This window comes from Vombatus ursinus, unplaced genomic scaffold (genome assembly GCF_900497805.2).
Source record: "Vombatus ursinus unplaced genomic scaffold, bare-nosed wombat genome assembly UNPS02014945.1, whole genome shotgun sequence".
Taxonomy (NCBI): Eukaryota; Metazoa; Chordata; class Mammalia; order Diprotodontia; family Vombatidae; genus Vombatus; species Vombatus ursinus.
The window spans coordinates 24,228,795-24,241,108 of NW_020954723.1; the positions used below are offsets into that span (position 1 = coordinate 24,228,795).

At 45.9% G+C, this 12,314-nt stretch overlaps 1 protein-coding gene across 1 annotated transcript in view; it reads left to right on the forward strand.

Annotated features, from left to right (window-relative positions):
* The first annotated feature begins 1,386 nt into the window (after positions 1-1,386).
* Positions 1,387-12,314, forward strand: part of LTBP2 (latent transforming growth factor beta binding protein 2) — a 186,213-nt gene continuing 175,285 nt past the window's right edge. Inside the window, exons 1-2 of the mRNA XM_027844768.1 lie at positions 1,387-2,277; positions 10,970-11,040. Coding sequence (XP_027700569.1) covers positions 1,823-2,277; positions 10,970-11,040 — 526 coding nt within the window. The 5' untranslated portion in view covers positions 1,387-1,822. The remainder of the gene's footprint in view (positions 2,278-10,969; positions 11,041-12,314) is intronic.

Consider the following 12,314-nt stretch of genomic DNA (forward strand, 5'->3'; position numbering starts at 1 on the left):
ATAAACATCAGGGATACAAAGAAAGGCAAAAGGCAGTCCTTGCTTTTAAGGAGCTCACAGTCTAATGGGAGAGATAACATGCAAGCAACTATGTACAAACAATATATATTATATATGTGTGTTTACCTGAAAATATGGACACATATATGATATCTGTAGGATAATGGGAGATAATCAACAGAGAGAAAGCATTATAATTAATTACATAACCACGTTAAGCTCTGGCCTGGCATCTGCTACCTCTTTTCCTTTTATCCACTCTCCCATCCTCCCCCTTAGAACATAAGAGTGTGCTTTCTAGAGTTTATTCTCAAGGGAGAAAAGAAATGCATTCAAAAATAATATATTAGGGTAGTGTAATTAGAATTGCATATAAAAGAAACTTACAAACTAGAAGGGAAATTACATGTTCTAAATATGATACAAGGTAGAGTATGGTAGGTACCACATGAAATATGTGAATAAAATACTAGGGAAGTTCAGAGGACATTACTTCCAGGTGCAGAGGGGAAGGAGGAATCAAGGAAACCCTCATGATTAGGAAGCCTGAATTTTATTCTCCATTTTGTCGCCGGCTTCTTATATGACTTTGTGCCACTTTGTGCCAGACTAACACCCACCCTACCCTTCACTCCAGACAACACACACACCTCTGACTTTGACTTTAACTTATAAATAAATTGCAGTGATTGAGGGCTCAAAGATTTGAACAGGATCAGATGAATGAGTTCCAAGTGGGAAAGTACTTTGAACCTTTGGCTGAACGAATGTTAAGAGTACAAGGCACGACTGTGGTTGGGCAATCGTTTAATATGCTGTAGCTATGAAGGAAGAGCTCGGTTAACTCCACTAGGGGGCATACTGCTCATGCCATCTTCTAAAAGCCCCTTTATGCCCCAGGGGAAGGCGGAGGCAAGAGAGTCCTCCAGCCACGCGCGGCATGTGGCACTGGGCATGAGTGGTATCAGCTCTCTGGGAGGAAACTGTAGTTAGCAGTGGTTTCCGTATCTCGGGCCTTGGACCCATCCGACACCCTTTCTCTTGTACCACTTAATGACTCAGTTTCAAGGTGTGTTGAGGCCACCAGAATTCACCACTAGCCCCTGAGAGAGAGCCCCGAAAAGGGGAGGGTCAGAGGAAGGAGAAGAAAGACAACCAGGGCTGACTAGTGGGAGATACATTTGGATCCTCGACCTTCATGGGCCCGACCTCCTCTGCGGGCTCTTGGGTCAAGCTCGGAGTAGGGGACCCATCTCTCCCCAGCACTTCAGGGGTTAATCCCCCTCCGCCTCTCGTACGCTTGGTGGTGCCAAAGTGGGTGTTACTGGAATTCCTCCCTCTCTCCCGTAATGAGGAGGCTGAGCCGTCTCTCCGAGGAGGGGGCAATAGTGTGGATAAAAGACTGGGGGAAAAAAAAGTGGGAGGTTTCCAAAAATAAAACCCTCCACATCCCCTCCCGAGGTTGCAGTGACAGGGGGAAGAGACCAGAAGGTGCAAGCAGCTGTGTGCGCAGAGTGGGCTGGGGGCACGGGGCTGAACCAGAGGCAAGGGGCCGGGGATCAGAACAGGTCTGAATCCGGGAGAATTCTCGATATCGCCGCGCTGCCCAAACCCGTAGCTCCTCTTTCCCCCGACCCTGATCGGGTGGCGGGTTTGGGACAGTGATCACTGGGTGCAAAGTGAGTTTCGGAAGCGCTCAAAGCGAGCCACCTCCTGCCCGGCAAGACCAGGAGCCAGGGAGGCCGGTGTGCAGCTGCTCCGAGCGCTACATGTGGCGGCTGCAGCTTGTTGTCCGCTGAGCTCTTCTCGCCCGAGGCCAACCATGGGGAGCTACTGGAGAAGCTTTCTGTCTTTGACCCTGGCTCTCTTTGTGGGTATGGGTGATGCCCAGCGGGATCTCGTGGGGAGGTACGAGCCCGCAGGCAGGGACCGGGGCAGGCTTCGGAGACCTGGGGTCAGTCATCCTGGTGCGACTGTAGGCAAGGTGTACAGTCTATTCCGGGAGCAAGGAGGGTTTGGCCCAGGTCAGTCTCACGGAGACGGACCCCAGCCGGGTTGGGGACACTTGAGGAACCCCGCCGACGGCGAGATCAGGAGGCCTCTCAGAGCGCAGCAGACCCGTAGAGTCCTGCCACCTGCACAGATGTCTGCGGTTATCCTACGACAGCAGAACCCAGCCCTGGCCAGGACTGCCTCGGCTCTGCAGCGCCCTCGGACAGGGCAGAGAGTCCGGGCTGCGCCCCCGCCCCCGCCCTCATCCCGCGGGCGACTGATGGGGTAAGCCAGAGGGTGTGTGTGTGTGTGTGTGTGTGTGTGTCTGTAGTTATTGCTTTCGGGAAGTTCATCACCAAGATTATATATCACTTTGTATGTATGTATGTATATATATATGTGTGTGTGTGTATATGAATGTTGTATGTATAAGCATATACATATATATCGTCTGGATTATGTATGTCCATATAGGTAGATATCAATATGGAAAGGGTGTAGAGAGGGGCAGGAAATAATAGCTAGCTATCTATATCGGTATCTAGATAAATAAATCTAGATTTAGATAGATCGATGATATAACTGTCACCTCCTGTCCCTCCCTACCCCTTGCCATTGGCACCTGCTTCGTCCTTTCGAGCCTAAACCCAAACTTTGAGCCCCTATGCGAGAGCTGCCTGCCCCTCCTCAGCTGTCCGGGCTTAGCTCCTCTACACTGCCCTGAGTTTCGTCCTCCTCTCTAATTTAACTTTCTTAACCCCGAGGTGTTTGCTCACCCACAATTCACATGAGGATGCGGAGCTCTGCTCTGGCTAAGAAAAGAAAGCGCACCCAGGTCCAAGAGTCCCTCGTTGTAGTGGGCAGAACGAACCAGAAGCTAAAGGTTTTCCTTACGAGGATTCACATCTGTGTGTTGTGCCTGAATCCCAGAGCAGTGGCCCCTGGGGAACGTATCGGGAAGGAGAGTGGGGGCCAGACTGGGGTGTAGGTGGGGAAAGAGGAGGTGCGGAGGGAGGCACTTGCAGGTGGAGGCCGATCCTACTTGGGGACTCATTTTTTTTGAAGAGAATTTGGTGTTTGTGTGAACTCCTGGCTTTGTCTGAGAATGTTCAAGAGGACAGGACACATGAATGAGATAGAGATGGGGGAGGGGACCCCGGAATATTGCCGACCAAGTTTAGTAACTGGAAATAGGTGGAAGTCTGGAGCTATACATTTTAGATTTGGACTGCACGTGTGTGTGTGTGTTCGTGTGCTTGCTCCCCAGAATCGTCTTTGTGGAACTGAGCTGTCCCCAACACACACGTACACAGATAAACACATTCCCCTCTTTCCTTCTCATTCATCTTCCCAGTGTAACACCACTCTTTCACTCATGCCTCCCAATTCTTTTGCTTTCCCACAGAAGCTCTGGGTTTCCCCACTGCCTTTGCTGGCTCAGCCCTGTGACCTCTTCCTGCCTGGGCTGTCCATGCTATTTTGAACCATGGTGTGCTAGGCTAGTGCCTGGAGCCTGACAGGTGTGTCCTGAGGTGAACTTGTGGTTATTGGGCAGTGTTGTAGAGAACAGTGAGCAAAGCTGGCAAGGGCATCAGCAGGAATGTCCCCACTCCTTTCATCCAATTTGTACATTCCATTTGGACCCCAGGGATTGAGTGGACTAAGTCGGTGATCTTGACTGTAGTTGTATTTCCATGGAGAATGGCAAACCATTCTCTGGCATTTGTGTATACTTGCATAGGCATGTGTCTTATTTATCTATCTATCTATCTACACACATAAGTATAACACATACATAAATTATGCAGTTTGTCTGTGTAGAAGACAATGTTTTCAAAAATCAGCTTTGCCCTGCCAGCGTAGAAATGGTATTCACTCATTTGTTAACAGGATTGTATGGGATGTTTCTCCCAATGTTTCTGTGTGTTACATGTTCCTCACATACTTTGGACAAGTTCCATTCAAACGTCCTACCACCTACCAGAAGCTCTGAGGAAAGGTAGGTCAACTGGAAAAATGGGAGTGTGGAGTAGGAATTAAAGATAGGAGAAAGGTGGTTCAGTGGAAAGCTGTAGGATTGAGTATTGAGTCGAGGGCCAGGATTTGAATCCTGTCCTATGCAACCCATGCAATTTGGGATATGCCACTTAAGCTCTGTGGGCCTTAGTTTCCATCTCTGTAAAAAGAGGGAGATGAAAGGGATCTCAGGGGATATCTGTTCTGATCTCCTCTTTTTACAGATGAGGACATTTGAGACCCAGAGAGGCTAGTAACAGGGATTTCCACTACCCCACACTTCCCACAGGACAGCTTGATGGTGCAATGGATAAAGTGCTGTCCCTGGAGTCGGGAATTCCTGAGTTCAAATCTGGCCCTGGACACTTACTAGCTGTGTGACCCTGGGCAAGTCATTTAACCCTGTTTGCCTCATTTTTCTCATCTGTCAGATGAGCCGGAGAAGGAAATGACAAACCACTCCAGTATTTCTGCCAAGAAAACTCAAAATGGAGTCACCAAGAGTTGGACATGGTTGAAACAACCCAACAACAACAACATACCAAAGCAGTAAAATCTGAATCAACACTGATAATTCACATTGGTTCCCCACCTGCTTTACCCTCCCCCACGTAGCCAGTAAGCATTTAGATAGTCTGGGCTTTTATAAGCAGATTCATGTTTCCCCTTGCCATCTTCACTAATAACAAAGTTTCTGAGTGTGAATGAGCTTCCACAAATTCAACAATTCAACAAACATTTCTTAAGCACGTATACTGTGCCAGGCACCGGGGATTACAAAGATGCAATACGGTACAACCCTTGGGCCTTTCACAAATTAGTAGGAGGGCTGATGTTTACAAGTAATTCCAGTAAAAATTATTATATGTAAAGGAGAGGTCCAAGCAGAATGGAGAGATTTGAGGTTGAGGAATCACTTGGAGCTTGAGGAATGCCCTGAGGATGCAAAGATGTATGAGGCACAGCTCAGAGAATGTAGATCCAACAGATTGGGGACAATGGAACAGAAGCATGCAAAGACAACGAGTAACCCTTTAGTGGTGCTTTAGGAGAAAGTGCTGTAGTGGTTCAAGGCAAGGAGTGATCACTGTGAAATGGGACCATTGAGAAACAGTTGATAGGAGGCAGGACCTGAGTTAAGCCTTGAAGAAAGAGAAGGATGTAAGTGAAAAGACAGTCGAAATAGGGGTGGTGATATCAGCAAAAGTGCACAGCTAAGGAGACCAATATGGCTGAAGTATAGAATCAGTCAGTTAGCTAATTACTATTTGACAGACACCATGTTAAGCACAGGGGATACAAAGAATGGCAAAAGACAGTCCGTCCTCTCAAGGAGCTCCCAATCTAATGAGGGGAGACTCTATTCAAACAGCTATGGATAGACAAACTATAGACAAGATGAATTAGAGGTAGTTCCAGAGGGAAAGCACTAGCATTCATGAAGTTTGGGAGAGGTTTCCTGTAGAAAGTGAGATTTTAGCTGGGACCTGAAGGAAGCCAAGGGAGCCAGGAGGCAGAGATGAAGAAGGAGAGAATTCCAGGCATGGGGGACCACGAGTAAAAATGGCCAGAGTTGGGAGGTGGAATGTCTTGTGCAAGGAACAGCAAGGAGGCAATGTTACCAGATCACAGAATATGGGGCAGGGGAGAGGTGGCAAAAAGTGAAAGTGTTCATGTGGTGGTAGGGAATAGGCTAAGCAGGTAGTTTGGTCCAAACTCTTTAGTTGCCACTTAGGATCACTTACGACCTAGACCTGATCTATATATATATATATATATATATATATATATATATATATATATATATATATGCATGCATGCATACATACATACATACACACACACACACACATATATATACATATATATATATATGTATATATATATATATATGAATAATGTGTAATGTGGAGTCCTTGCAAGTTTTGGGGTAGGGAAGTGATATATAGGGCAGCTAGGTGGTGCAGTGGATAGTGCCAGGCCTGATGTCAGGAAGACACTCATCCTTCTGAGTTCAAATCTGGTCTTAGACACTTACTAGCTGTGTGACCCTTGGCAAGTCACTTCACCCTGTTTGCCTCAGTTTCCTCATCTGTAAAATGAGCTGGAGAAGGAAATGGCAAACCACTCCAGCATCTTTGTGAGAGAACCCCAAATGGGGTCACAAAGAGTTGGACACAACTGAAATGACTGAAAAACAACAACAAAAGTGATATGTTTGTGACACTTCAGAAAAATTAGTCTGGTGCAGTTAAATGTGTGTATACACAGGGGATCCATGTAAGGCGTGGTCAATCCAGTATTTAAAGTAGGTACATACCTCACATGTGCACAATGGCATAAGACATTACTCATGTGCTCTTGGTAAAGCGGAAGGCTGCTTCCTCCCACCTCTAGTCTATTGCTCTCTACTGGCCTGTGGGAGTCTGAGGGAAGGGATCTTGCTGCTTCATTCGTCATCTCAGTCTTGGAAAGAGAGTCAGAGATCCTGGCTTAAAATCCCCTGTTCTGTCATGCCCTCTGTGACCTTGAGGAGATTGCCAAACCCATAGGCCCTTTTTCCTTTCTTCATCTGCTAAGTGAGGTTGTTAGACTAGATTTCGAAGGTCCCTTCTAATTCTAGTTCTTTGATCCTATGATCCTGTGTCTACTGTAAATAATGATGCAGAGACAATGCGGACCTTGCCCCCTGGCTACTTAGCACTGAAAGCTAACGCCACCTTGTGGTACAATTAGGAACTGCAATACTCTGACGCTGTGTTACTCTGGCCTCGCTGTTGGTCCACTCTTCATATAATCTTGGAGATCATCTAGTCCAGGGAGAGCTTTCTGGACCAAATTTGAACTTCCTCAAACTGTAAGATCATCAGCCTTGTGAGCCTGGATCAAACCCATGATCCATCCGGTTTCTCCCTAATGCAAAATCTGAAGGCATATATCCTAAATTGTCATCAGTGTATGAGAGGGATGTCTGGCCCCAATATACTTCTCAGGATGAATTCTGTGCTGTTCATAGCCTTTGGCTCCCATCCTCCCACCACTCTATGTCCTCTGAGTACACCTAACCCAATTCTGTTTGCTCTCGCTGACCCAACCTCTGACACACCTTGTAATCATTATAAGGGGACAATAATCTACAGATGGAGCAGCTAGGTGGTGAAGTGTGCTGGGGTGCCAGAGTGGCGGACCTGGAGTCAGGAATACTGAGTTCAAATCTGGCCTCAGACACAAGCTGTGTGACCCTGGGTGAATCATTTAACCCTGTTTGCCTTAGTTTCCTCATCTGTAAAATAATCTGGAGAATGAAATGGCAAACTCCTCCGGTACCTTTGCCAAGAAAATCCCAAATGTGATCATGAAGAGTCAGACACAGCTGAAATGACTGAACAACAATCTACAGATGGATATGCCATTTCTGTCTCCAGCTCCTCCCGTCTTCCCCCCTCTACCCAGTTCCTAGAAACCCTGGAAGGGTCCTGGGGCCTTTTTCCAAGTATTGGAGGCCAGGACTCAGGAATAGGTGTGACTGACCAATCACTCTACTTAGTTTTCCTGGAATAGGTCTTGGTGATGAAAGAAGAGTGCCAGAGGGCACAGAAGGCTTCTGGAAGAGGCTGGTGCTAGAGATGTCTGATCCAGGAAGGTTGAGCCACGGGCCAGAGGGGTGACTTGGCTGTAGGGGACATTCCTGGAGCTCCCTGGGTGGCAGCTCCCCTTAATGTTGGTTCAGAAGGCCAGGAATGGGCCTCAGTTTTTTTTTAAGCCAAAGGAATTTATTTTGAATTCTTTATGAGGCTCTAAAAACCACACAGGCTTTGGGGTCCACTCAAATGTCAAACAGACTCATAAGTGGGACCAGATGCTCCCCCATGCTGTCCGCAGAGGTTTAAAAATGGCCACCAGTCTCATCTCTCCCCTTCTGGACACTCTGGACTCCTCATCTCTAGTTCTAGTTTATGTACTGCTAAGCTCTTAGCTTCCCTTTCTCTAGGACAGGCTTCCCCATCTGCAGTCCCAGTCAGCCCCCTAATAACCATAGCCTCACTCTCACTTCTAATTCCTTCATCTTTTCTGCTCCCTTGTGCCCTGAATAGGTTGGAGGATAGAAGGGGCCTCAGTTTCTTTGCTAACCTTCATCATCACATAGTCCAGAGAAAGACTCTATCCTTTTCCTTCATAATGTGGACATACAGACCATTCTATGATTCTACCGCTCTACTCCATTCTGCTCCTTTGCGAGAGATCTTACTCCTCATCCCATCTCTTCACCCCATTTTTTGTCACTTCTGAAATCTGTCTTTCTTCAATCTTCACTCCTCCATGGCCTTCGTCTATCTGTTTCCCTGATCATCTGAGACAATTCTTCCATCCCTTTCAGGCTTTTGGAATCAAGGCCCTTTTATACTGAATGTCTAAAGCCTTTGTAGGAAGTTTACTCAAAATCTAGGAGGCATATTCGTGGTGCACCTGCTGCCAGTTATGGATCTCAAAGCATCAATCAGTCAACAAACATTTTATAAGTGTGTACTATGTGCCAAGTATAAGGTAATTGGGGGGAAGGAAATAAGGGGAACAGCTAGGCAGCTAGGGAAATCAGGAAGACCTTCATTATAAAAGCATTTCCTCATTCAGTCACCTAAACACTCTTCCCTTGCTAAGTCTGGATAGCACTTATATTCTGCAGCTATGAAATATACTTCCCTTATATCAAATTGACTACCTGAGGTTGAATGTCCTGGTGAATCGCCCCTAGGTCCTTAAACCATACTAAAGTATGGCACTCGAAAATGACTGTTGATGATGATCATTGGTGACAATGAAGGCCAGTTTGACCCTGGACAAATGACCAAAGAGACTTTAGGGCAGGGGTTCTTAACCTGTGAACTTATATCTAATACTTTGATTTCTTTGTAATTTTACATATTTTATTTTATGCATTTAAAAACCATTATTCTGAGAAGGGGCCTATAGGCTTCACCAGAGGAGTTCAAAGGTTTGTTTCACCAACCTACCAAATGGGCATATATATTAAAAAAAACAACAACTTAAGAACTCCTTGTTCTGGGGGAACTTCTCTTGGCCAAACCAACTCTAGGACCTCTAGCCCAGCCTTGGGTTTTAGGGATTTAGGCCTGTTTTAGAATAATCCTTTCCCCCATGTAGCTAGGCCAAAGTCAAGGAATCATTTGCCTACAGTGGCATTTGCTCTTCCTCAGAGAAATATTCAAATAGATTCATGATTTTATCAGTTTAGGGATTCCTTACAACAATGCAGATCATAACCCATCCTTATCTGCCCATTCTGTGTGATTCATGTGTTACATTCACCACTGGTTGTATCCAACATACTTACTATCCAACAACCTTACTCAACTTCTCTTGACATTGTGAAGTTAGCAATGGATCACATGGGCTTGTTTTTGCTATGTGACCAACCAGCCTCCTTTTTCCCTCATACATTTCTTGGATTACATGTTTTACTCTACTTTTCCTTCAGAATTCTCCGTTTATAATGTGTTGTAGTTTACTCATACCCACCATGTGCCTTTTTGCTGCTATCTGGGTGATTTCTAATGCTTCAGAGACTGCCGTGCGCCATGTCTCATGACCATACAACAACACTCATTGAATAACAATATTAAAATGGTGAGCTTTGGCTTTAGGGAAAAGTTTGTGTTGAAAGAACTCTGATGTTTCCCAGTCAATCTAGACAGCTCTCTTTCTCATGAAGAAGCAGAGAGGTGGTGCAGTGGATAGAGCACTAGGCCTGGGGTTAGGAAGATTTAAACCTGACTTCAGGTGCTTACTTTACTAACTTCATAATCATGGGTACCTCTTTATGTTTGCCTCAGTTTTCTCATTTGTAAAATGGGGATAATAATAGCACTTACTTCTCAAGGTTGTTGTGAGGATCAAATGAAATTTTTGTAAAGGACTTAACACAGTACCTGTCACACAGTAGGCACTTCATAAATGTTTCTTTCCTTCCTTCCTTCCCCCCTCTTTCTTTCCTTCCTTCCCTCATTTCATTCATCCTTCCCTCTCTCTCTTCTTTTCTCCTTCTTTCTTTTCCTCCCTTTCTCTTTCCCTTCCTCCTTCCTTTCCTCCTTCCCTTCCTCCTTCCTTTCCTCCTTCCCTTCCTTCTTCCTTTCCCTTCTTCCTTCCCTTCCTCCTTCCTTTCCTCCTTCCTTCCCTTTCCTCCTTCTCTTCCCCCCTCCCTTTCCTTCCTTTCCTTGCCCTTCCCTTGCTCTTGTTTGAATGTGGGCACAACTCTTTGTCCCTTTCTCCTCTATGCCCCCTTCTCTCCACTCAGAACTACAACCCTAGTTGAGGTTCTCTTTTTCTCTTGCCTGGATTATTGTAATAGCTTCCTAATGATTTCTGCCTCAGCTCTCTTACTAATTCTTCCACTCAGCTGCCAAAGTGATTTTTTTCTCAAGCTTAATACTCTAGAACTAAGAGCCCAGGCAGAGAGCAGAGGGAGAGCCCCTTGGTTTCTGATCCCCAACAGAAGTGCTGAATCAAAGAAACACTCTCTACCCCTATACATCTCATAGCAGCCAACCCACTTACTTTAGCATCAGCCTTGCCGAACTTTTAGTTTAAAACGATTCACACTAGGTTTGCTTGTTTGTATTTTATTCTAGCTTATTTTAGCACTTTTGTTTTTTAATATAGGTTTTTATCCTGTTGCTCCCATTAAATTATAAGCATCTCTAAGATCCAGATCATGGTTTCTACTGCTTTCTCACCTTCCTTGCCCCCCCAGCTTCCACCACACGATGCCCCCATACAGTGTACAGTGGTAAAACTTGACTGACAAGCCCCAAACACGCCAAACATAGGCTGCTTTAGAAGGGAACAGCAATGGAAAAGGGATGTGGGTTATCTGAAGCTGGGGACTGGCCTCAGGCAGATATTCCCAGAGTGCCTTTCTCCTAACACTATTGTGGTCATGCAGGAGGAACGTCTGCGGGGGACGGTGCTGCCCAGGATGGACGACTGCCAATAGCACCAACCAGTGCATCAAACGTGAGTTGACCCAACTCTTCCAATCAGGGCATTCCTGAGCCTGTGGGAAAATTGTGTTCCTTAACCTCCTTGTACTTCACATCCCACCCCCTTCTGAAGGAATTGACAGGGGTGGGGTAGGAAGGGTACATTTTTAAGTGTTTTCTGTTGAGAAAATGAGTGTGCATATTACTTTCTTACTTGTGTTTTGAAAGGCCCCCAGTCCTAAGGTTATAGTTCCACCTTTAGCACTTAACACCCCTCATGTGTGCCTCTGGTTTGGTCCTTTTCAAATTCTTGTTTGCTCCCAGAACTGGCTTACACTCAGATTTCTTGGGCAGTCCTTCCTCAGATGTCCGTTCTTGCCTTGTAACCTATGAAAGATGGTCATTGTTTTAAATCAGTCTACAGGGAAGCGGAAGGAAGCATCTATGTAGCTGAAAGTGCGCTGATCTTGGACACTGACCAGAATTCAAGTCCTGGTTCTGACTCTTATTGGCTGTGTGACCCTAAATAAATTCACTAACTGCTCTGTACCTCAGTTTCCTCAACTTTAAAGGAGAGATAATAATCTTCAAAAAAAACCCTCTACATCCTAGTGTTGTTGTGAAGAGAGTACTTTGCAAACTTTAAAACAAATAAGTTGTCATTATTAAGGACTTTTTGACCATCCTTACTTTGGAACTGCTGCTAAAGAAATACCCTCAAGGCTTAGATTCTTATAATCTGGCCACTGCTTACTCATGTTCAGACTCTGCCCAATATGATGGATGCTCTAATAAACCTTGTCTTGGGCTGAAAGAAGGCTTGGGTCGAATTCTTTCGGGCAGGACCCACGTGTTGTGATTTTGGGGTCCCAGTACCCCTGACCCCCTAAACCGCATCATTTTGGTGACCCGTACGGGGAAACTGCCTAACCCCAAGTTCTTCTCCAGCCAAGACTGGAAGGTATGTAAGCCTCCCTCCCCTCCTTTCTTGCTCTGCAGTTGGGTCGCTCTCCAAGCACCAAGGCTTGGAGGAGCTTTTGTGGCAGAAAGTTACGAGGCTGTCTAGCATTGGGCCTGACTCTCTCAGTCTCTTGGTCCACTGGGTTGGTTCAAGGCCATGAACCTGGGTATGACTTCCAAAGCATAGAGGACAAGGATGGATGCCCTATCCGGAAGTGTATCTGTTAATTCCCTCGGCGCTAGGGAATTGGGAAAAACTGCAGTTGCTTTTTGGTTCCCTGAGGCTTACTTACTCCCTTCCCTCTGCACCTCTGAATCTTCCTTCATGAAGGTTACAGGGAAAGTTAG